Source organism: Chanos chanos, chromosome 1 (genome assembly GCF_902362185.1).
Source record: "Chanos chanos chromosome 1, fChaCha1.1, whole genome shotgun sequence".
Taxonomy (NCBI): domain Eukaryota; kingdom Metazoa; phylum Chordata; class Actinopteri; order Gonorynchiformes; family Chanidae; genus Chanos; species Chanos chanos.
In genome coordinates this window covers 40177954-40203710 of record NC_044495.1, presented here as the reverse complement: position 1 = coordinate 40203710, position 25757 = coordinate 40177954, and the positions used below count along the sequence as shown (strand labels likewise).

The window sequence follows — 25757 nt, the reverse complement described above, 5'->3', positions numbered from 1 at the left end:
TGAAAGAAAATTTTAAGTTAATCAGGTAGTTGAGGAATGAAGAGGGAGGTCATGCAGCTGCATATGATAGATAACACTCAGAAATGAACTCTCTCTCTATCTCTCCCCCTCTCTCTCTCTCTGTCTCGTATAGATCTGTGTGTTGTGTTCTTCGCCAAAAGGAATGTGGGTGGTAAGTCTTATCGGGACCTGAGAAAACCGGCATGAATTTCCCCTGCTGTCAGTACACCGCCCTCTTCGTTTGCACTCCCTGTTAATCAGCCACTGCTAGAGGACCTCGGCATTCCTCCCCGATTGACCAGGAACATCTGGGCTGATCTCACGCATGGATCTCACTGCCAAAACTAGCCCCTCTTTCTTTTCTCTCTCTTTGACTTCAGGTAATTGTTTGTTTGGTCATGCCGTTATGGCCATTTAAGGAAAGAATATTGATCTCACTGAAAAAAAGAGAAAAACTGGAATCCTAAACAATGACTGTTTTGTATTAAAACAGAGCTAATTAAAAAAAGGGGGGGAGGGGGGACGTATGGAAATACATCGCCAGGTATTTACATGAGTAGGGGGATAGAGCGCCCTCTGCAGGATCTTGGGGTATTGACTGGTGTCCTGAACGGAGGGAACCCGCAAAGTGCGTCTCCTTTCTCTCTCTCTCTCTCTCTCTCTCTCTCTCTCTCTCTCTCTCTCTCTCTCTCTCTCTCTATTGCTCTTGTTTTTTAAACTGTGGAGTACACATTGGTGTTGTTTCAGAAAATTAAACCAGTGCCAAAACACAATCTACCGTGAAGTTTTATTAAAATCTTCCATTCAGCCCTCTGCAGTGAAGTGATACCACCACAGGTCTATTCTGCAATTAGCAGTAACGATTTCGTGCTGAAATGGTTGACGCTTGGCTCGTTGTCTTCCCCACTGCGAATGGAGAGATTACAGCTGGTACAACTTGAGAAGAGCTTTTATATGCTTATAAACAGCCTTTGAGAGCTGAAGCTGTTTGAAGTTGCAAATCGTCGTTGCTTTTTAATGCGTTGAAAAGAATCTTGCACGTCTTATGACTGATTTCAATTTCAGTCTCCTTCACGGCCATTGGGACTGACCGTCATTACTTACACAAAGCCATATTTAACACAATGCTTGTCGCGCGCGCACGCACGCACGCACGCACACACACTCTCTCTCTCTTACTTCAGGGAGATGATTTAAGGGCTTTATGAAACAACTGAAAAAAACAAAAAAGGTTTTGGCCCGAGGTGTAAGCACCACTTAAAGATGTTTATGTGAGGTTAAAACAGTCGAGGAGGGCCAGATCCTAAAACACAAACACATAGGTAGGGGGAAATGAACTTCCAAGATTGGACAGCACAGACCAACCAGTACACGTGTGAGACTCATTCACCGTCTTGAAAGAGGGCACAGGTTTTTCTATTACTTTCACATCTTTGAATGCACATTACATCTGTAGCAGTCTGTCACCATTCAATGACAGCAGGTTATATCTGGCACTGGCTCTGAGTCCCAAAGCATCAAACAGGGAGTGAAAAGTGCCAGAATGCCAGAGGCAAGGTGGAGGTTTTTAGCTGTCACAACTGCATGGATACCCAAAGGGTTCCCTCCCCTCCAATCAGGGAGCTTCCAGCAAGTCAGAGCGTTGTGATGATTTGGTGGGAGTGGGAGGGGTGTTGTTGGCTGGCAGAGTTTTCTGCAGTGCGATCATTTAAGTTAACATCTGGCACTCATTGCTGAGGGAAACCACAAACAAATCAACAGATTTATCCCCCACCCCATCCCCGCTCCCGTCTCCGCCCCGGTTCCAGGGTAGGGTGGAGACGTGTGGAACTGTGCGCTGGGAACGAAGAACACCATGCAAATTCCACAGCGAGGATGACATGAGGAGGAATGACACCCCACCCCCTGCGGAAAAACTCTCGGCCTGACACAGGGGTGATACAAGGGGACAGAGGGACAGGGTCTTGGACGAGCCCCTTCAGCTGGTATGTGGAGGTGAAGTGGAGGAGAGGGGGGGATATGGCGTCACAAGCTTGGGCCTGCTGCCTTTAAAGACAATGGCAGAGCAGAGAGCCGGGCTTCCTTCAATTGTACCTTGTTTCCACTGCTGAGTGAAACACAACACGCTAGGCACTTCATTTTTCCAGGGGAGCTAGCAAAGCCACATACCTTTTCAAAAGTGTGAAATACTTCAGATAGTAACTTTGCTGCAAGATCACCTCCCTAAAAACTCCAGGACTATGTCAAACAACTGTATTAACACTGAAATGGCAAATCGTACACACAGAATGACAGATTCCATTAGATATTAAATAACAGCAATCATTTTATTTATTACAGTGAGTGGTGAAACCAATGACAGTAAAGTGCAAATGAATTAACACAGTAAAGGAACGTTAATGAGAGCTGGAGAGAGAAACAGATCATTTGTGGAGGAGAAAACACACACTGAACAAATGGAATGTTTGTTTTTCTGGAGACAAATATTCCAGGCATGGGTCCAAAAAACACTGAGATTCAGTGTTTTGTAATACTGCATGTAAAATTAGGACCAATACTCAAAAATACTTCAAAAATTCACCATGTATTAATATCTATCACTTTTAAATGTAAATTTGACAGAAGACTCTGGTGCCAAGCTTTCCCAATAAAGGAGTACATACGCACCCCCTGTGTTGAGCGTAAAAAAACATGAACTTCTTTGCAGTATTAACAGCACTGAATATGGCACCTAGGAGGCCAAAGTGGACTGTGGAGGTTGGAAAAGCAGTAGCACATACCACGGAAAGACCTGTGGTCCTGACCTTATGTGTGGGGTGACACCATAGGGGGCCTAGGTTAAAGTAATACAACAGTGTCAAGGCATATCTCATTATCAGATGATGGATAATGAGATGTTTAGATGAAGTACGATAATGAAAACTGCTTCCAGCCTGGGGGAACGTCCAGAACAGTTTCAGCAGGACTGCAAATTTAAAACATTCAAAACACGCAGCACAGTAAAAAAAAACAAAAAAAACAAAAAAAAAAGAAAGAAAGTAAAGTAAAAAAAAAAAAAAAGAACAAACAAAAGCAGACTTGTTGAAGTGCATTCTGAGTGAAGGAGAGCAGAAGGCTTAAAATGCTATGTTTCCAGGACATCGAGTAAAGCTAAGTCAGGCATGAATTTCTTTTTCGTGGATATCGATCACTTATTCCGAGGTTTAGACCGATATAACCATTGATTTTTGACCACCTGTACGGTAAGCCTGCGGCCTTTATACTTTTTTGCGATGGCTCTTCGCCAAAAGCTTCGTTTGCCCATTGGAAGTCTCTTCCTTTCACTGGTTGAGAAGAAGCGTGGTTCTGGATCATGGTTTTTTTTTTTTATCCTGTGGGAGCTGTCCGCCAACTAAGCCACGGTTTTCTTCTTGCACTCCACAGAGCAGAAGAGCATGCCCTGCACTGCCATGAAACGCTGACCAATCAGGCACTTGGAGCAGCAGGAGCACTGGAAGCACTGTGGCTCTGCATGCCAGTGGTGCTCTCCAAACGACACGCGCTGGGCCTCTGGCTCGATGGGATTCTGGCAGGACCTGCAGTGCTACAAAGACAGACGACACACGTAACATTACCACTGCATGCACAGGGCCACAGGGCTGTCACACCTGTAACTATGTGATGGAGGTAAGCATAAAAGAATAGGCCACCGTAAATGGGAAATGATATACGTAACATTACTACTGCAGGCACAGAACCACAGGGCTGTTACTCCTGTGACTCTACGATGGATGTCAGCATGAAAGAATAAGCTGGCGTACCACTAGAAGGCGACACAGTTTATAAGTGATCTAATGTTTCTCTCCCTGGGCTTTTTGTATGAGTCACACTGGCACTGCATCACTGACTTTACAAAAGGGCTACTGGTGTCCAGTTTCAGACAAAGCTATTAAGACTGTGATAGCTCCTATCCATATTGTGTCCTTGGCACGTCCTCAGTCTCGTTCACCTGCTCTAGAGCCAAAATGGTCACCTAACGCTCTAATCTGTGCCCTGCAAGAGCTGCCTGGTGCATATATCAAGCATCTCTGAGTTTTGACTTGGCTAGAAAAGAAACGTTCAAAAGCGAAGCCATGCCAAAGATTAACCTCATCTCACCTTCTGTACTGCAATATCATTTTTTTCCCCTACCTACAGAACGTATCACAGGAACAGATTTGTAAAGCGGAGGGTACCTGCACAGCAGCCTGTTCTTTCGGGTCAAGCTCGGTAAATTTTGTTTGGATCTCAGTATGTCAGGAGAATATTTGCATATGAAACTAATGACATGAAAACGAGATCGTTATTCAAATAGCAATCTGCAGGCAGACTACACAAACAGATGAGACAAGGGAAACTGTCTTTGTGTGTTGGGTTGGGTAGAGTTTTGGGTTTTTTTTGTTTTTTGTTTTTTACCACAGCATGATTCTTCATGTAGCAGGGTTTGCAGATGGGTTTGTCGTTCTCCATAACATATGTCTCTCCTGCCAGCACGCAATCACAATCAAAACAGCAGAAATGTTTCAGATGCCAGTTCTGCTCCTCAGCCTGTGTGTACTCATTACTGAAGATCAGCTGAAACACACACAAACACACACAGACGCGCGCGTGTGCGTGCAGACACACACACATACAAAACATGCAGGTGAACAAGAAGAACAATGTTTCGCCATCCAAAGCAAAACATTTCATCAATATTCTTGTCAACCCCAAATCTTCTGTCGTTACTTTTTTTGTGTGGCTGCTTTCGTGTTGCTAGAATCTTCTTTTCCCCATCTTCATCCTTCTTACCTCATCACAACCGGCGCATCGCGGCTTCTCGCTGTCGCCGTAGTGACGGCCACAGTACATCTTTCCCTTCTTCCAGAAGTAGATCATGTCCACCAGCAGCTCGTTGCAGGTGCAGCAGACGAAACAGGGCGGGTGCCACATCTTATCGTAGCCTGCCCGCTCGGCAAACACGGCCGGCTCACCCGTCTTCATGGGCTGCTGGCACTGGTGGCACGACTGCAGACAGCACACACATATTAGGCACATACAGCGTTAGGTTTGACAAAACACTTCATGGGAGTCAAAGAGCACTGCATGTGAAGGCCAACAGTTCAGTGACAAGAGATTCAGGTACTCTCTATGGAGGTGTCAGGCCACATCTGGATGAACGATCATTTGACATTATGCTAAAAATGTGGTCATTTAAAAAAAGGATCCAGGTCATATTATGAAAGCAGGCTACATATTTGATCCATTTTGGAATACATTAAACTACTCAGAAGAAGTCTGGAACAACGCTGAATCTTGTCTCAAAGTTCAGGCACGAAGTGTTTATGATAAATTTAGATTCACGTCAAACCTTTGTCACTACCGTTAAAATTCAGTTGCATCATGATAAAGTCTTAGGTGGAAAAATGTTTCCACAAGAACCCTCCCGACAGTCACTGATGCCTGAGCAAAAAAAAAGTGATACCATGCTTCCCCCATGTGGTGAGAATTAGGTACTGACATTTCCAAAAGACCAAAATTCTTTTAAGCCAATGATGAACACCAGAATAACACACCCCTAAAGTAGCACTGGTTATCCAGATACAAATATATCATACACTCTGTATCTCCTGAAAAAATGACTGTCAGCTAAAATTATGAGTGACAGGGAACTGAAATGTCTCTGATACAAACTATGTAAACTGACAAAAACTGATATGTTTTCTGTTCTCCTTTTTTCAGATACCACAAGGGATAAACGTTACTACTTTATGAAAAATTTAGCTGTTCTTTACTCTTTATCTGATACAAACCCGTTAGACTCTATCTGAAAGAACAAGGACTTGTGGTAGTTGACTTTAGGACAGCCATAACTGTCACAATAACTGGTATGTTCAAAACTTTTTAATCTAATTATAGCTTCACAGTAGAAAATTATATTTGCACTCTTATCGTCAGTAGTGTTGAGGGAGACTGTATGTGCAGTCTTATTGTCAGTAGCGTTGAGGGGGACTATATGTTCAGTCTTACTGTCAGTAGTGTTGAGTGGGACTGTATGTGCACTCTTACTGTCAGTAGTGTTGAGGGGGACTGTATGTGCACTCTTACTGTCAGTAGTGTTGAGGGGGACTGTATGTGCACTCTTACTGTCAGTAGTGTTGAGGGGGACTGTATGTGCAGTCTTATTGTCAGTTGTGTTGATGGAGACTATAAGTGCACTCTTACTGTCAGTAGTGTTGAGGGGGACTGTATGTGCACTCTTATTGTCAGTAGCGTTGATGGAGACTTACATAGCTTTGGCCTGCAGCGCTGCTGGTCAGGGCCCCTGGTGCACTCGGAGCACCAATCTTTCCCACAGACGCGACCGCAGAGCCTTGAGCCGCAGGGCCTGCTCCCACACCAACCCCTGCTCCTGGTCCCACTCCTACACCAACCCCTGCTCCTGGTCCCACTCCTACACCAACCCCTGCTCCTGGTCCCACTCCTGCTCCAACCCCTGCTCCTGGTCCCACTCCTGCTCTTGCTCCTGGGCCTACTCCTGCTCCTGATCCCACTCCTACTCCTGCTCCTGGTCCCACTCCTACTCCTGCTCCTGGTCCCAGTCCTGATCCCACTCCTACTCCTGCTCCTGCTCCTGGTCCCACTCCTACTCCTGCTCCTGGTCCCACTCCTGATCCCACTCCTGCTCCTGCCCCTGGTCCCACTCCTACTCCTCCCCCTGCTCCTGGTCCCACTCCTACTCCTGCCCCTGCTCCTGGTCCCACTCCTACTCCTGCCCCTGCTCCTGGTCCCACTCCTACTCCTCTTCCTAAGCCTGCTCCTGATCCTACTCCTACACCTACCCCTGCTCCGGTACCAGCCTTCAGGCCCTGACCGCCTGGTCCACCCAGCCCAGCTGCACCTCTGGCCTGGCCAACCTGGAGACCCATCTCCTCTGGTAGCATGAGGTCTCCAATGCCCAGGGCCTCATCTTTGCACTTGCGTACATACTGCTGCATGACTTTGACCTCGTTGGGTGAAAGCTCATGGCAGAGTGCTGGGTCCTGGTCGTGCTCGGGGAGCTGCTTGGCCATCTGCCGTTTGCGATACTCTGCACCCTCCGTGCCAATGGCTGGCCTCTTCTCAACAGGCAGCAGTTCCATGTAGCGTGCAGCCTAAGACAGAGAGCAAAACAGGCCTTAACAGCGAGAAAGGACAGAGGTGACAGAGGCCTAGGCATCTCACATCTCAGGTTCGGTGACAACTAAGACGGAAACAGGCTTAGATAGAATATTGTACACATACTCACACACGCACACAGAAACATGCAAAAAAAACCTTAATACCATTAAGATATGGGCTCATTACAGAAAGCACTTGTTTTGAAAACATCAAGTAGTGGAAAGTAAAAGGCAGTGAATTCAAATGGCTAACCCACTAACCAGTCTGTTGGTGAATCACGTCAGCATACCTTACTGCTTACACATCTCAGAACAGAGGAAATCCATTTGTAAACACAGCTCTAACTAAAAAGGATTTGCTTTGGGAATGGGTCATGCTTCGCTGCCAAAATGACACTGAGCTACATCCGTTTAGAGAGATGAAATGAACTTAAACCCATCTGAGGTGAGAATGTGACCACTCTTACCAGATTCTGGTTCTCCACGGGTGGCGCCCACTCGTAGGTGACAGCTTTGGCTGCGTCCTTCTTTGCTGGCACAGCCACGCTGGTGATTGTGACCATGTTGGTCTGGTAGCTGGGCAGACCATCCTTCTTCAGCTTGGCAATGAGGCCTGTGTATTTGGTGTCCTCAAACAGCTTTCCCACCTTCTTGTTCTCCTCTGAGGTCATCTGTACATCGTGGTCCTCTATGCCGCATTTGCAGTTTCGACAGATCTTTCTGTTTTAACGTCAAGCAGCAGAATGCAGAAGTGAGCAAAAAGACCCTCGTTTAAGCTTTGCAACGAAAGAAAAAAAAGGTCCGTTTTTCAGTGGTCTCCTGAATAAAGTGCAATTCATTTTCATTGTAACTGAGTAATTCCTTGCTCGCAAGCATTTCTGACACAACCATTTTAATATTTCATTTCACTCCTGAATTATGATGCAAAAGAAAATTGTCTCAAATCTGCAGACTGCTGGACCAAGTCTAGCTACGGCCTGACTGATTACTGCCTCATCAGAGAGGGAAAGGGTCATTTTTCAGACCACATATTGTCTTCCACTTTACCCTTAACAAAGAGCCTGCAAAGTAAACAGTGAGCTAAATGTATAATGCAGTAACTATTGTGAGATAGTCAGCTACCAAGATAGTGTTCCAGGGTAAACAATCATGATTTATGTAGTTTTTAAAGCTTGTCTTTGAGCCACTTCACTTCTAATGTCTCACAAACACTACCTCATTAGTTTGGATTGTTGGACAAGCTAAAGCATGAACAGACTGCCAACAGCAGACAGACGCTTCAGAGCAGAGTGAGTAGATTACCTAATGTACACTCAGAATTCCCATTGTTATATATTGTACTAGTGTCATTTCCATTGTGCTACTTTTTTCAGTGTTGTTCTTACACATGGATTAGACAAATAGGTTAATACTACAGATGGGTCATAGTTTAACAGATTTTTTAATCTTTCAGAAAGAAATCCTTCATACAGGAGGTCAGGACAGCATTTTCTTCATATCTATGAATATTTGATGGTCTGCATCTCTAGCTGTCTTTGTTTTTGTCCTGAAATTGTTTGTGAAACACTTTGTATGGCATGACCCCTTCTAAAAAATTGCAAAAGAACAAATGCAGCAACCATGAACTTATTGTAATCCACAATTCATATTTTGCCAGGAAACATGTTGGTGGTTTTGCTAAACTGCAAATGTACCCTATCACAGCTGATGCTTTTTTTCAAACCATTGTACTCTGCTTTGTCTGTAATGTTGTTGTTTTTTTGGACATAGTATCCCCTTGGACATGAACTGTTTCTCTGCTGTACTCCACTGGGTGGTTTTGCCTGAGGTGCCACTACTTTTTCTAGGGCCTTTCTGATAGGAAGTGAAGACAGCTTCAAGCTGCTGATACTGGCTTGCGGGATTTTACAATATAGTTAGTGTACACAGCAAAAAACCTTAGCAAAAACAAACTATTTACATGAGATGCTTTTAGTGGTAATATCAGTGTTTATTGTGTGTGACAGTCCAATCCATGTATAGGGGAATTAACTACTTTAAAACTACTTTAGAAACTTAACTGGAGAGCCTGCTGTTTTAAAGCGGTTTCATGATTACAGATAATCATTCTCTCCAACAGATAATGATATTTTTGTCCCTAAAGCAAATGCCTGTTCTCCAGAGAAGGTTTCACTACTCCAAAACTCACAGCCAGATCAACAATGAAATCTTGCAATGGAATGGCCTCAGATCATTTAGTTAATTTCTGTGGTCAAACTGGGGAGAACAGGCTTTGCATTGCAACTGCCCCCAAAAATGCACTGGCTTTTTTCCCCTTTCTTTCTTTTTTTTTTTTTAAAATTGGGCTCTTCTATAGAAGATCTGCTTTCAAAACAAAATAATGCAATGTAGCTTTGCAAAACCCATTGCAGAACACAACAAAGTTTTATATTTGAGAAAAAAGGCACAATATCTGCATGACAGATAAATGTTTTACTCACACCTAAACATGGGAAAAGACTGTAATTCAGGGAGAGGAGAACTTGAACGTGGAAAAAAGACCAAACACTGAGCACCACACATATCATTGATGTTCCTACCTGACCAAGATTAATTTGGCCTAAAGTCTTTGACTGGACAAGAGGTGAAAAATGAAACATACATAGCAACAGCAACACACATATGTTAATGTGAAATGGCGGGAGTACAAACCTCCAAAAGTGCAGCTCGAAGCCCTCACACTTGTCTTTGCACTTCAGGCAAGCTGCTCCTGCTCCTAACTCATGGCCGAGGGTGATCTGTGCACAGATTAATACCACGGAAACGTCAAACCAGCAGAACTCTCATTACAGCAGTATGAGGTACTGATTCATCTTCAAAGAAATTTTTGCCTAAATCCTTTGGGAAAAAAAAAAAGCTTTGGAAAAGCTCTCAGCTCTTGATCACATCCTCACACAAGGGAGAAATCTTATTTGGACTGGTTATATTTGTTTTAATGGGCCTCACACTCACACACCTGTAGAGTTACAGACATATGTTGAGATAGAACCTTTAGGTTATGCTCAAGATTTATTTTTTGTGATTCTTACTCATATGATATTCTTCCAATATTTGTGTGCCCCCTCCCTCCTCCTCCATCAGTTTCTGTCTTCACTGCGCAGCCAAAACTATTGGATGACCTTATATGGGCAAGTGCAATGTCAAAAAATGCTGCCAGATCGGCATGCACACTAAGTTTTGAATGTACCTGACCCAGAGACAGAAGGAGTTTAAAGAAAAAAAAGGGAGAGCGCAATAGTGCCTCTGGGGAATAAGAAGACCCTGGAATGCAAGACCCTGTTTGGGCTTTTAAAACCATAACCCCATAACTAATATTTACAGTATCGGTAACAATTCCTGTGCTTAACCAATCTTCCTCACAGCACGTGTGATTACGTTTATATTTATATATATGTTTCTACATTCTCCAGTGGAACATTTGTCAAACCACTAGACATCACTAAACCCACTGTTTAGAAAACAGAGATTTGTTGACTCCTTTTCCATAAACAAGTTCCATAAAGAATGTGAATTACGAGTCTTCGTGAACTGTTAAACTTTTATTTTGATAGGTAACTTGTCTGTCAGCCCCGTACTCTTAACCGAAGCATTTCACTGGTGTGAACTTAGCGTTCATTCTGAGAATAACAGATGTAAGGAATGTAATGAAACCATCGTTAGTTTAACAAATGATATAAAGCCTTTTAAAGGAATTTGACCTTATATTGAAGGTCTGAAAGCAAAATGCGGTAAAATAAAACAAAAACATTGTCTTACATCAAACCTTTCTATCCCACCGAGTATGGAATATGGGAGAGCGACCGAATTTGAGGGTGGAATTACCCCCACTGGGCGTCTGAAACTGTGCCAAAAAGGCAGGTGACGGACCTCAAAAGAATACAACTTTTCTTGTTTATATTTTCTCTAGGACTTAGTGAGGGCGACCATTTTTCAGTCTTCAAATTTCGTACTACTAAATGCAAGAGTAGCCTAATTTTTCAACAGCTAAGTTAACTGAGTAATTTTGAAAGAGGCACCATGCACCTCGTCGCCGGGATGGCACACTAAAATAGTGAAAATATGACAGAAAAGTGAAAGGTCTGAAAGTATTACATAGATACAGATACCTTGTAACAGATCATATAAATGTCTATGAGTTTACTGGGGGTCTCTCTGGCCAAAGAAAAGACCGACTGGACACACTAGGTCATGAACTTACATGTTCCTAGCACTGTCCGGATATGAATGTGCTCATACAAACTGCTAATGGGAAGATGTGATAAGCACATGCACATCGCATGTTTATAAACGACTCGCGAACGAAATCATATTAAATTGTTAACGCAAAATGTAAAGCCTACGATATGCTCTACAATTCTACTTAATGTTTTTCTAAACATTTACAAAGTTAGCTAACCCTTCAAATGATACCGAAAACACCTTTTTGGGCGTCGCCATTCACTAAAAAAGTCTGTTATCGAAGAAGCTCATGGGGAAACTTACATTTTTTATTTCCTTCTCTATCTCCATGTTGAGTGCCCTGGTGATTTCGCTTTAGGAAACTATCCGAAGTCGACAATTCGCTCAAGCAACTGTACTCGTTCCGTTCGAGAGTGCCTCGAACCGGACCACAGGTGATAATTTACCGGACTCTCTTTTGACTTCACCGGGACAAGGTTGCACATTGTTCCCGAAAAGGACTTCCGTTATCTGCCAGGCTCCCACTCTGAACCAATAGTAACGCGGTAAAGCAATAAATGGCCGTGGAGCCGCCAATCATATCTAAGCAGAGGAGGATACTATCCAAACGAGATGAGAATTAGGAGGTCATGTTTTAAGGTGGAGTAAAATCATAAAACATATTAGTGATATACAATGTGTATGTTGAATAATTATGAGAATAAACATATCTAGTAATGATCGATTTAATTAAATATGCTGTTTGGTTTGTTTTGTTCTTTTTAATCGGTGATATGGCGAACTCTGATGTAATTTAGAAGTTGTTCACCTTTATTAAAACAGGGCTGACACAATTACTGTGAGCCCATTCACTATATGCAGGCATTACTGCATTTTGAGGAGGTTTCAGACGACTAGGTCAAAGGAAGGAAATGCTGGTGGCTTAGTCACTGAAATGGGTGTGGATGTGTTAAACCCACACTGCGTGACTCTCAGCATGTACTCTCATGGGGATAAAAAAAATGTAATTCTCAGTTTATGATTCCAATGGCAATGCAGGAAGTGACATGAGGGATTATTTTAAAAAGCTGTTGGTAGGTAATAGAGCATTGTCTGCTGTTACTGGAGAACAAATAATTGGTTACACATATATATTAGTACACTTTTATTTTCTTTTTTAGGAGTTTATATATTTGTTGATGGCCCCTCTGAAGGGGGTGGGTTTACTTTTATCACCTCCTTAAGCAGGAGCTAATGATGCTAATGGCAGTGGCAGATTGGTAGTGTGAAGTATATCCTTAGAAGACGCTGCAGCTTTGTACGTTAGAAATGAAAAATGGATAGTGTTACTGCCCTCCAGGATGGAGGATGAATGAAGAGTGTTGTTGTTAACAAGGACAAAGTGGCAATGCATTGAACTCTGGTATATTAAACGACTCATCCCAAAGCACCACTCCAGGAAGATCCCACACCACTGCACCCCATTCACGCTCAAGACTTGCCATGGGAAGGCACATATTTGCACATATTTGAGACTTTTTTAAAAAAACAACAACACCCCCCCCTAAAAAAACCCAACCTGAGACTGAACTTAATCCATGAAATATGTGCTGGCGCTGACAAGAGTCTAAGCATTGGGGAAAAGTCAGTAGCTCTGGCCAGGAAGTAAGGCCCTAAATCAGGTGTCAACTACATTTTGGTTATTTGCACTTGTTGTTTCCTCCACACAACACAGTGGATTATGGCCCTATTTCTGGTTAATATTTAGTTTTCTGAATGTAGCGAGCTGGGGAGAGTAGGATACACATAACACTGTCCATGCAGAGAAATGAGATGCTACACATAAAGCAGGGGGCCAGTGTAAATGCCTTGCACATTGTGTACTCCCTCCCTGTTGTATGCTGACGCTGGTCATGCTTTTCTCACCTTAGAGCCTGACAGCTGTGCTCTGGACCTCTCAGTGGACTGCAGAACTCAGTTGCCCATCTTCAGCCAGGCTAACTGCTAAAGGTTATGCGACTCTGGTGGGACTCGAACCCACAACCTTTGAATGGCTTCACCAATCAACTAGAAGTCCAACGCGCTATCCATTGCGCCACAGAGCCTCCTGCCTTGTTTGGTCTACAGGGAGTTCAGAGTGATAGGACCACTATTAGGCTTTGACTTGAATGCAACAGTCGCACGGTGAGTAAAGGGTCCAACAGACACAAAAGAGGTTGGAACATGACAGGCCTTTTTGGTCTTTGTGGAACAGGAAATAATAATCCTGAAAATAAAAATAAAGTATACAGGTGTGATGCAACAGAGGACTTTGGGCTCATTACTGAAAAGTGATCGCTATATTCTGTAGTCGCCCTTACCGAGTCAGGTGCGGGAGCTAGCAAGACAAAAGCCTAGCGTGGCGGCTGGATTACCCCTGCAACCTATACATCAAAATGAAGCTCAGAACCTATACTTTTTTTTAGCTGTATTATGTGTTAACTTACTGCACATAACTCGTTTACTACACATTACTGAAAAGTGATCGCTATAGTGATTATGCAGTCGCCCCCACCGAGTTGGCGCAAATTACTGTTGTAAAAGAGTAATTCGTGTTTCCCAGTAACGTTAACACATCAAGAATCGCGAACGCAGCATCATTGGAATTTAAGATTATTAACTGCAACTGGAGCATATTGTTCTGTCTCTAATATAAATAGTTTCTGTTTCCGATGCAAAGCAGAATCGCTCGATTTACGAAACATTTTTTTTTTCAGTTTCTGACTGTTCAATTTCCCCCAGTTAAAAGAAGGGGGGGGGGGGGGGGGGGGGGTTCAGACAGCTCATAAAACTTAGATTAGATTAAAAAAAAAAAGAGAGAGAGAGAGACCGATGAGATGTACATTATGGGGATGTGGAAAAACATTTCAGAATTAATTATATGCCAATATTGAATCAATTTGATGCTTTGAAGGCACAAAAATTGCACTGCCAATGTATATTAGCTTAGAAAATACAAGGTTTGCCTGATTTAACATGACTTCCAGGATAAACCACACCCACTTTGGGTCTACTATCAGAATACAGATACAGAGACAGATAATTTTGTGGGTTGAACAAATACAGATACCGATGCAGATACAGATACAGATACTGATGTCTCTGTACACCTGTAGTAGGTAGTACACATAGGACACTTGTTGGCTTTGCCACAGGTTTTTGTCTTTACCGGCTGAAGAGAAGGTGCCATTTGTTTTTCTAAGGACACTTAACACTCCTGTTGTACAGTGAGGTTTTATGGTGAGTGGAGAGAAAACGCCCTGTCCTCTTTACTTTTCCAAATAATTTTATCGGCATATAAGAGTGATTTAAGGAGTCTATAAGAGGTGACAGTACACTTTGTAAATGCAATGTAAGTGTGATTGCACACACATCAAGAACAATGAATTTGCCCAGAGTATTGAACCCATCCAACACCCAAGATGTGAACACACACCAGGCACAATTCCTTGCACCCAGAGGCATTGGGGTTAAGTGAACGTGTTTCTCATGAAAGGCACCACTGGGATTTGAACCCAGGATCTCCTGTTTACTAGACAGGCGCTTTAACCAACTAAGCCACGGCGCCATAGGTGTAGGGCTTCGAAGTGCTTGTACGGATCAGTCAGTGGTCAGTTTTCGAATTGTTAATTTTCGGTTTATATTGTGTCAGGATAAGAAGTCAAACTATTGAGTAAAGATGTTTTCAGTGTCCACTCAGAATAAAGGAAGAGTATTACTTTGGAATTCAACATTTGAAATCTGATCAGTCGAAGATGTTACTGATGCGGAAAACCTCCATGTGCACGAAGTGTCTGTTATGGAATTATAGATTTATTCTGTCACTAAGGCACACACTTGCTTTCACTAAACAAAGAACAAGGACATAAAGTGATGAAAAAAAGATTGTGGACTGATCTTTAATTAGAATGTTTTCAGACTGTGCACAGATCATTCAGCCTTCAGTGAACTGAACTTGACTGTCCGTTGTACTTGTCCTGCATTCTTTCTGGACATTTTCTTTCTCTCCTGTCTCTTTCTGCTGCTGTGAAAACACTTGCTGATGTTCTCACTAAGCCGCCGGACCAGAGTTCTTCCTTATCATCAGAGCAACCTGCTGTTCCCATTTTCTCTCTGTCTACATTCCAATTGTCCCTCTTTGCCAAATTTTGACCACCCTTTCTTTCTGCTGGTAGGTCTTTTGCTCCCTCTGCATGCTTTTCTCTCACCCTTGTCTCTCTTCTAACTGTCTCCAGATTATAATCTGCTGTTTGAGCGATCCGGGACAGATTCAGTCAACTGAATATTGATATGTTTTATGAAAATCCTCTGTGGGTGTTACTTTCAGAAAATCTCTTTTTTTCAACCCTCTCTTCAGTTCAGTCCATTTTCTCACTCTTCCTCCAGGTCTGACTTTTCTTTTTTACAGTCCTCCTCTTTTCATTGCAGTGGGCGCTGATTGTCTCTGCAGGGCTGTGCCCTTAAGATCTGTCCGAAAATCTTGAGCTGTTCTTTCTGCCTTTCTCCCCATCTTTCTCTTCATCCCTCTTTTTCTTGGATCTTGTCTTCTGCTGTTTTTGACTCAGAGCTCTCGCTCTTTGCAACAGCTCAAGCCTCTTCACGCTGTCAATTTTTTTCACCACCACAACTTCCACTTTGTTCTTTCTTTCTTTTTCAATATTCTCTCTCTCCCTCAGCAGCAGTCTCAGCTCTTCTCTTTCCTTCTGCCAAGCGGCACTGATCGTCCTGTATTTCTCATTCATTTCACTCCAGGCTTTTGCCAGATCTTCATTTCTGGACCTCAGGTTGTTGTTTTCTTTCTGGAGCACTTCAATGCTCTGCACTCTTTCATTCAACTCCATGATCAACACTTTAGCTGTTCTTTTTGCCCTTTTCTCCATCTCTTCCTTTTCTTTCGTCAAAGTCTCTTTCATCTTTTGCCGTTCACTCATCATTGCGCTCGCTCTGTCCAGCAACTCGAGCCTTTTCTTTCTGACCATGGTCTTCGTCGCCATCTCTTCCTTCTCTTTCATCCTCTCATATTCAATAAACTCTCTCTCCTTTTGCAGGCCTCTCAGCTGTTCTTTGTCTTTTCTCCACGCAGCCTCCACCCACTCGTATTGCTGCTTGAGTTGGGTCCAGGCATCGGCCAGTGTTTCGTCTCTGTATCTCAGGTAGTCATTCTCCCTCAGGAGGCCTGCGATGTGCCAGTCCCGTCCCTTTATCTCCGTCATCAGCCCTTCAGCTGCTCTCTGTCCCTCTCTTGCCATTTCCTCTTTTTCCTTCATCCATTTCTCCTTTGCTTTCTGCTGCTCCATACTCAAAGCCCTCGCTCTTTCCAGGAGCTGTCGCTTTTTCGTTCTGCTCATTTTCTTTGCAGACGTCTCTTTCTTTCTCTCCTCTTCACTTTTCACTGTCCTGTTTAGCAGCCCCTTCACCTTCTCTAGAAGCTGTTTCCATGTGGCCCCCATCTCTTGGCACCGTTCATGTCCCTGAGTCAAGTCGTTTTCCGGTAAATCCTCACAAGTCTTGAGGTGTTTCTCGCCTACCCGCAGAGCCTCTTTCATTTCGCCACCTCTAAGAAAGCCATCCCGATTTTCTAGGAAAGATAGAGTTTGCATCTGAGCATTCTCTAACTCTTTCCATTCTCTCTCCAGATCCCTCTTTTCCTTTTCCAACTTCTCTCCTTCCTGTCTCCATGCTTCCTCTATGACCTGTCTGATTAGACCTGACAGTGTTTCTCTGTTTGCTGTCCGTGCAGCCTCACACAGTCTGTCCAGGTCCCTCTCGGACACCTGATGATGCTGTCTAATAATATTCAGATTCTCATCCTCAACCTCCTCAATATCAATGACCACATAGTCTTTCATCATGTCAGGATAAAAAACTGGGGAAAAAAAGCCAAAACAGTTTCAGAAACAAGCTGTGTTCTCCATTTATTATGTTCGGTAGCCTAAGTTGTAATGGACAAACATTTAAAAACGTGAACTGCTAGACTGAGCCGTGTCCATTAACTTTTCTTATCTAAGGCCAATAGGCAGACATCAAACTTACAGACTTCCAAAAGCCCTCACGTTCAATCCTTTTTTACACTCACCCATATACAGGTCCTACTTCAAAGTTATTTAACAGCTAATTTCTCTCACAACTTGCAGCTTTTTTCCTACACGTCTCGCACTGAAATGAGTTTGGCTTCGCTCAAGAGATTCTAACCTAACCACGCTTTGCGTCACAATTGTAATATAGAAGGTAGTTCTTTTAACGTCAAAAGAGCATCTGTTGAATATACTGTTTATAATCTTTTTGTTCATGCAATAAAAAACTGACAAGTTGTGCACATATATTCTGAAGTTCACACAAGCCATTTCGGCTCATTCAAATCACCGTGACATAAACGGTATCAGTCTAATTAGGGATCGGCTCGTAGGTCCAACCTATTACGACTATAAGGAAAACACAGTAATAATAATGATAATAATAATAATAATAATACAAGTTGATTTAGAGCCCAATATCACTATTTAGTCTCAAAGGGCTTTACATGTCCATAACAAAGTCAAATCAAAATGATATTATCCATAAGTTCGAGAAAACGGATAAGTATTTAGTGTGGTTTTAAAAATATGAAGTTTGCCTCGAGGCAGTTTCCGTAGGTAATTCACAAGAGTGTAACGGAGAGAACAGATCATTAAGTTGTGGGTATCCTTCTCCACTTATGGAGGCTTTATATTTTCGCTAAAAAAAACAAACAAACAAAAAAAACCCTCCGCTTCGTACGCGGAACATTGAAGAACATCGACCCCCACTCCAAATTTGTGTACCATTCATTATATTCTGTCGATTTTTGGTTCACTTTTCGCTCACTTTGAGTATTATTTACATTTTCAACTGCTGCGTCCATTCAGTTTTTGTTTGGTTGGTTGGTTTCCTTGAAATTAACGCATGTTTCAGTGTATCTACAGCCACTTTCAATTAGCAGATGGGAGACCCAATAAAACAATTTTAAAAAATGTAATTGGTATCTCAGTCGTTTCATTTACTGCACATTACTGAAAAGTGATCGCTATAGCGATTATGAAGTCGCCTCCACCGAGTCGGCGAAAATTACTGTTGTAAAATAGTCATTCATGTTTCCCGAGCAAGCTGCAGCAACAACACATCAAGAATCGAGAACGCAGCATCACTGGAAGTTAAGATTATTAACTGCAACTGGAGCATATTTTTCTATCTCTACTGTAAATAGTCTCCGATGCAAAACAGAATCTTTCGATTTATAAAACATTTTTTTCAGTTTCTGACTGTTCAACGTCCCCCAGTTAAAGGGTGGTGGTGGTGGGGTTCAGACAGCTCATAAAACTTAGATTAGTTAAAAGGAAAAGAAAAAGTGAGAGAGAGCGATGAAAAGTGCAGTATGGGGATGTGGAAATACATTTCATAATTAGTTATATGTCAATTTTGAATCAATTTGATGCTTTGAAGGCACAAAAATTGCTGGTTCCACGTATGATAAGTGGGAAACCCTACAGGTATCTCCACAGCACACCACGTACCATAACACCATCCATATAGCATGCCTCATTGCTTGGATTGGGACCTTGTCCTTGTGGCAGATGCAAATTATGTGGCAGATAAATATTTTACCCTTGAAAAATATGGTGGATTTCTAGAAGGCTGTCGGCTGAAAATCAGACAAAATGTGGCAACAAACAGGTTTGCAAAAGTGAACACAAAGGAAGATGAAGTGTTTTTAACAGAAGGTAACCTTGTTCAGTCCTACATAGACACCAGGTGACACCAGTTCTTTTAATGTCCAGGAAGGCATTAAAGGGGCTCCAGAAATTGGGAAAATAATGTGTCGTAATGTTCAAATGAATTTCCTTAAGCAGAGGTCAGACTGATTCTGAGAACAACCTGGGAATACTTCCTCTGTTTCATTTAAAGATATTACTGAGTGGAATTGAACGTGAGGCTTTTCCAAAGAACCCAGCAAGTCTTTTTTTCCTGAAAACACAGGGCTTGCATTGGTGCTTCGCTCAATTTTTGAGGCTCCAGAAGACTTTCTGAAGTGCATTGGTGGTTCAGTGGTAGAATACCCGCCTCCCATGCGGGTGACCCGGGTCCGATTCCCGGCCAATGCAGGGTTAAGTTTTGATCCAACCGGCAAATGCCATTCCCACATTTCACAGCAGACACCACAGCATGAGCTCATCTGACAAGCCTGCACACTCTTCACACAGGACAGCATTGACAGACAGGCTGATGATAAGTTATGCACACAAACCCTCATGATAAGTTGTGCACAGGGTGGCTGGTGGGTGTCTGCAGGTTCCAGACCTGCAGTCTGTGCTGAAGTAGGGAAAGGTTTCAGATGACGTTGTGGTTGTGGTACTACCACACTATCCATTGCTTCCTTTATAGCTGCCAGGATAGAAGCATCAAACGACTCTCGTTGTTCTGCTAATGCTATCTGGAAAGCCTTCAATATGACACAATCAAGATCCTCTGTAGAAACACTCATAGTATCTTTTGATTTTTTCTTTGCTGGTGAGTTTTCCTACTCTCTTTTCCACATAACTTCATTGGATGACATTCAGTAAATACAGAATAACAGATTCTGTGGTGAAAAAGTCAGTACCTCTGGCCAGGAGGTAAGTCCATAAATCAGGTGTCGACTACATTTTGGTTATTCATGCTTGTTGCTTTCTCTACACAAACACATTCAGTTACGGCCTTATCTATGGTTAATATTTAGTTGTTTTTTTAATCTAGCAAGCTGGGGAGAGTAGGATGCACAGAACACCATGGAGAGAAACAAGATGCAACACACAAAGCAGGGCCCGGTGTAAATGCCTTGCACATTCATATAGTTCCTGTCTGGTAATGCTGACCTCTAACCCTAAAACTTGACAGCTGTGGTCGAAGAACTCTGCCTCCGGTCTTCAGTCAAGCTAAATGTTTCCTGTGATTCTGGTGGGATGTTATCCCACAATCTTTGAATGGCTTCACCAATCAGCTAGAAGTCCAATGCACTACAGAGCATCTTTTTTGCTCTTGCCTGATACGACCACCATGAGTCATTGACCTGAATGCAACAGTCGCACAGTGAGTAAATGGTCCAACAGAGAGTCCAACCTGAAGTCTGGCATATCTGCTGCTGAGCTTGCATGTACGCATTGTGGCATTGACAGGATGACATATACACCACAACACTACAACACAACTTTTTTTAAAACTGAAAACCAATTTAAAAACATATTGTAGAAGAGAACAGATTTTCCTCCACAATTTGTGTAGAAAAAAAGCATAGGAGCATGGGTTAGAGTTAGGTTTATGGTTAGGGTTGGGGTTGGGATTAGGCCTAAGGCAGAGGTTTAGGTTATGGCTGGGGTTAGGGTCTCGGCAACCAGGGCATGTAGAGCCTAAGAGTAGGGGTAGGGCTAGAGTTAAGGGTAGGGTTACCCAAGGCCTTAGGCTGGCCTAAGGCCATAATTTCAATTTGCAAAATCTAGATTTTTTCTTATCATTTTGGATTCTCTTAACATTTTTCGCAAATTTGTCAAGTGCATGACACTGCGGACCCTCTGCAGCCAAAAGGCTTTCCGTACCACCCCACTGAATTTGAATGGGGATTTTCTCAAAATCCAGATTTTCAAGGAAGTGAAAAGCTGGCCAAGGTTAGGGGCTGGGGACTTGAGCGATTTTCTGGTGTAGGGATTTTTTTCAGACACCAGACACCACCATGTTCTATTTGGGAGCGACGTTCAAAAGCCGTTCTGAGCTCTGCACGAATGGAAATAGCCTCTGCACAACTTCAGTGTCGAGGTAGGTGGTATAGTAATGCCATTACCATATCGTAACAGTATATTTTACCTGGTGCTATCCGTGATCAGTGTTTAATACATTGTGCTTTATTTAAGTTTAGCTTTGCCTAAGCCTCATGTATGTCACTCGCTGATGGCTCTCTGCACCCCACCCCCTCCCAGAACAATCGCAGTACAGGATCTTGCCATGATGCTAAACAAGTGGAGGCTGTGGAGCATGCACCTGTATGGGTAGACATGAGCGCCGCATGAAATCATACATACACATGTATGATATGATATGGACCAAACATACACATGCATACAAACCCCACAAACATACAAATCCACGCCAACCCCTCCACATGCAGGATTATTTTTTGCCTTTTTTAATTTTTTATTAAGTGCTATTCTGATTAGCACTTATAGCGTTCAGCTGCCTCCATTTTTAACTTGCTTGGAACAGCGTCAGACAGCAAGCAAAGTAAACAAACATGAGATCTTGCATTGGCCGGGAATCGGACCCAGGTCTCCCGCGTGGCAGGCGAGAATTCTACCACTGAACCACCAATGCACGGGCAACGCTGTGGTGGTACCTCCAAAATCAGACTCCTTTAGCCGGTTGACCAGAGACGCCTTTCTGTGCTCCAATAAAAGCAGAATTCTCAACTGCCAGGCTGGAGATGCGGGTCCGATTCCTGACCGACACAAGATCGCGTGTTCACTTGTTGAAAGCTTCCCTTTATTGCTTAACAGCATCCCCGTGTTCAACATCATGAGGCTTAGTTTCAGCTTGCAAGTCGTCTATGTTTTGACACCTGGGTAATGCTGACGTGAATTTGCTTTAGCCGAAGTCAGGCTAACGCTGAATGAGCACTGCTTACCTGGTGCTGCATATGTGCTGGATGACCGCATCTGATTAATGCTCAGTGAGGCGCACTGCTTTGTAAGTGGCCCAGAGTTCATGAGAACAAGCCGGGAATCATTAAAAGAACAATTCCTGTGGTGAAGTACAGGACGCCACTGATTGGAATTAAATATGATACCTCTCCACGGCCTACAAATCTTTTTCTTAAAACCCAGAAGGGCTTGCGGTGGTCTCTTAGCTTGAACGTGGAGGCTCCAAAATACCTGCCCCAGCTCACTGGTGGTTGTGGGCGTTGGTAAAGTACCTGCCTCCCAGTGACCCTAGTCTGATTGTGGGCCAGTGGAAGGCACCCTTCAAATGCTTCCATAGAACATGAAGGCACCTGGCAGCAAACGCCAGTGTGTGGGTGAGCGTGATTACCTTCTGTTAATGAGGCTTCAGCTGCCTCCATTTTTAACTTGCTCGGAACGGCGTCAGACAGTAAGCAAAGTAAACAAACGTGAGCTCTTGCATTGGCCGGGAATCGGACCCGGGTCTCCCGCGTGGCAGGCGAGAATTCTACCACTGAACCACCAATGCACGACCGACACTGTGGTGGTACCTCCAAAATCAGACTCCTTTAGCCGGTTGACCAGCGATGCCTTTCTGTGCTCCAATAAATGCAGAATTCTCACCTGCCAGGCTGGAGATTGGCCAGGAATCAGACCCAGGTCAGCCCCATGGGAAGTGGCGATTCTACCATTGAACCACTAATGCACTTCAAGAGGAGTTTTGGAGACTCAAAAATTGAGCTAAAGCATCAATGCAAGTCCTGTGTTTTCAGAAAAAAAAAATTGTTGCGTTGTTTGGAAAGTTATCATATTCATTTTTGGACTTCTAGCAAAAGAGCAGTCTTTCAAAGGTTGTTGTGTGATTATAGACCAGCCAAAGACAGGTGTTCGAGTTCTTTGAGTTGTCCAGATGCTGCCGTGTAACTGGGTTTTACCAAGCTGGCACTCTAGTAGCTCTTTTCCACTAGGATGGTGCTAGTGCTGGTGCCGGTGCCGGTGCCGGTGCTGGTGCGGAGCCAGTGCTACCTTGGTGCCTTTTGAGAACTAGCTCGCATTTCCACAGGTTTGGGAACTGAATGCTACGTAGCGAAAGTTTGGGTAATTTTCGTGGGGAAAAAATACTGCTGGATAGAACGCATCTGCTTGCTTTTTATAAATTTACTTTTATGCTAAGCTTCCACACAGCGAAACACCTCACAAATTTTGCCCTAAAACTTTTCGCTCTGAGGGCAAAATTCATGAAAATAGTAACTCTGTCACCTAGCTTAAAAGTTTAAACAAGTGTTTAAATGAAGGTCTGCAGTGGTCTATTTGCACTAGCCAGATCAGAGAGAGAGTTTTTCCTACCAGCACCAGCACCACATCAGATACCCCTTTTCCACTGACGCGGTGCTGGTGCCGGTGCCGGTGCCCAGTCGAGCACCGGGGCCGCGCTTTTCCACTGAAAAAATACGGGTCCTACGAATTGCCACATAATACCACACTATACCACACTGTACCACACTACACCACACGATGCCACGCTCTACCACACAACACCACATAAATGCCTACCACACTACACCACACTGTACTACACTACACCACACTTGTCTCTTTTCCACTACGACGGTGCTGGTGCCCGTGCCCGTGCCGGTGCGGAGCCAGTGCTGCCTTGGTGCCTTTTGAGAACCGGCCCGCATTTCCACTGGTTTGGGAACCGAACGCTACATAGCGAAAGTTTGGGTAATTTCCGTGGGGAAAAAATAATGTCGGACAGAACGCATTGCTTGCTCTTTATAAATTTACTTTTACGCTAGGCTTCCACACAGCGAAACACCTCACGAATTTTGTCCCAGAACTTTTCGCTCTGGGGGCAAAATTCATGAAAATAGTAAGTCTGTCACTTAGCTCAAAAGTTAAAACGAGTGTTTAAATGAAGGTCTGCATGAAGTGGTTTAATTGCACCAGCCAGAGCCGTGAGAGAGAGTGTCTTTTTCTACCACTCTGGGTCCGACTACATTCATGTAACATGTAAACAACAGCCCGTATTGATGTAGACACAAATTGTTACTCATGCATCTTTTAATCATATACATATTTTCATGCTACAAATATCCTTTAGCCTACCGCTACTTGGTCAGACGTTTTTTGTTACTCCCGCCTCTCTAAAGAACGTCACGTATCAAACGCTGAACTGATTGGTTCTCGCGTGGTTTTTATTTGCATAGCCTCTGACGTCAGCGGTTCCAACTTTTGGGACCAGCATTTCTGTGGTGCCGTGCCGGTGCCAGCTTTTCGGCTCCGGCACCAGTATTTTGTCAGTGGAAAAGCGCGGGTGCCAGTGCTCGATCGGGCACCGGCACCGGCACCGCGGCAGTGGAAAAGGGGTAACTGTATCACTACACCACACGGTACCACACTACACCACACTGTACCACACCGTACCGCACTACACCACACTGCACCACACTACACTTGACTACACCACACTATACCACATTGAACCACACTGTACCACATTGAACCAGCACTGGCTCCGCATCGGCACCAGCACGGGCACCGGCACTGTCCTATAGCTCTTTTCCACTACGACGGTGCTGGTGCCCGTGCCGGTGCTGGTGCGGAGCCAGTGCTGCCTTGGTGCCTTTTGAGAACCGGCCCGCATTTCCACAGGTTTGGGAACCGAACGCTACATAGCAAAAGTTTGGGTAATTTTCGTGGGGAAAGAATAATGTCGGACAGAACGCATCTGCTTGCTTTTTATAAATTTACTTTTACGCTAGGCTTCCACACAGCGAAACACCTCATGAATTTTGCCCTATAACTTTTCGCTCTGGGGGCAAAATTCATGAAAATAGTAACTCTGTCATCTAGCTCAAAAATTAAAATGAGTGTTTAAATGAAGGTCTGCAGTGGTTTATTTGCACCAGCCAGAGCAGAGAGAGAGAGAGTGTCTTTTTCTACCACTCTGGGTCCGACTACGTTCATGTAACATGTAAACAACAGCCCGTGTTGATGTAGACACAAATTGTTGCTCATACATCTTTTAATCATATACATATTTTCATGCTACAAATATCCTTTAGCCTACCGCTACTTGGCCAGACGTTTTTTGTTACTCCCGCCTCTCTAGAGAACGTCACGTACCAAACACATCAAACGCTGCACTGATTGGATCTCTCGTGGTTTTTATTTGCATAGTCTCTGACGTCAGCGGTTCCAACTTTTGGGACCAGCAATTCTGTGGTGCCGTGCCAGTGCCAGCTTTTCAGCTCCGGCACCAGTATTTTGTCAGTGGAAAAGCGCGGCCCCGGTGCTTGATTAGGCACCGGCACCGGCACCGGCACCGCGGCAGTGGAAAAGGGGCTAGTGGAAAAGAGCTAAGAGGAAAAGGGGTATTGAAGGCACTCACATTGGCCCTTGCTTTGTGTATAGCATCTCATGCCATTTCTCCGTGTGCAGTTTGAGCATTCCATTTGGGATCTGCTTCATGATAAGTACCAAAAGCCAATCAAAAGTTGTGGGTTTGAGTCCCTCTAGAGCAGGGGTGGGCAAATCCAGTCCTGGAGGGCCGGTGTCCTGCCGGTTTTTGTTTTCACCTCTTAGCTACCTGTTGATTTTCACTTTGAAAACAGGTGTGCATGCTCTTCAGCCAATCAGAGACTGTATTTAGTTGGTTGACAAG

At 43.7% G+C, this 25757-nt stretch overlaps 1 protein-coding gene and 5 non-coding genes across 7 annotated transcripts; 1 reads left to right on the top strand and 5 right to left on the bottom strand.

Annotated features, from left to right (window-relative positions):
- Positions 1-3391: 3391 nt before the first annotated feature.
- On the bottom strand, positions 3392-11705 carry tes (testis derived transcript (3 LIM domains)). 2 transcript variants are annotated; one of them, XM_030786393.1, is made up of 8 exons: positions 11679-11705; positions 9849-9934; positions 7625-7877; positions 6872-7151; positions 6288-6433; positions 4810-5025; positions 4435-4593; positions 3392-3583 (listed from the first exon to the last, which is right to left on the bottom strand). In XM_030786393.1, exons 1-8 carry the CDS (start codon positions 11703-11705, stop codon positions 3392-3394), a joined length of 1359 nt encoding a protein of 452 aa, XP_030642253.1. The 2 variants fall into 2 exon arrangements, with proteins under 2 accessions (XP_030642253.1, XP_030642261.1); XM_030786401.1 differs by lacking the exon at positions 6288-6433 and having other exon boundaries at positions 6792-7151.
- Positions 11706-13370: 1665 nt separating this feature from the next.
- Positions 13371-13459, bottom strand: trnar-ucu (transfer RNA arginine (anticodon UCU)). The gene is given in 2 exon segments: positions 13371-13406; positions 13423-13459. It is a non-coding gene; the product is annotated as a tRNA-Arg (tRNA).
- A 1428-nt stretch (positions 13460-14887) lies between these two features.
- On the bottom strand, positions 14888-14961 carry trnat-agu (transfer RNA threonine (anticodon AGU)). Its single transcript has one exon. It is a non-coding gene; the product is annotated as a tRNA-Thr (tRNA).
- Positions 14962-19439: 4478 nt separating this feature from the next.
- Positions 19440-19510, top strand: trnag-ccc (transfer RNA glycine (anticodon CCC)). The gene has a single exon. It is a non-coding gene; the product is annotated as a tRNA-Gly (tRNA).
- A 2165-nt stretch (positions 19511-21675) lies between these two features.
- Positions 21676-21746, bottom strand: trnag-gcc (transfer RNA glycine (anticodon GCC)). Its single transcript has one exon. It is a non-coding gene; the product is annotated as a tRNA-Gly (tRNA).
- An 802-nt stretch (positions 21747-22548) lies between these two features.
- trnag-gcc (transfer RNA glycine (anticodon GCC)) lies at positions 22549-22619 on the bottom strand. The gene has a single exon. It is a non-coding gene; the product is annotated as a tRNA-Gly (tRNA).
- Between the last annotated feature and the right edge of the window lie 3138 nt (positions 22620-25757).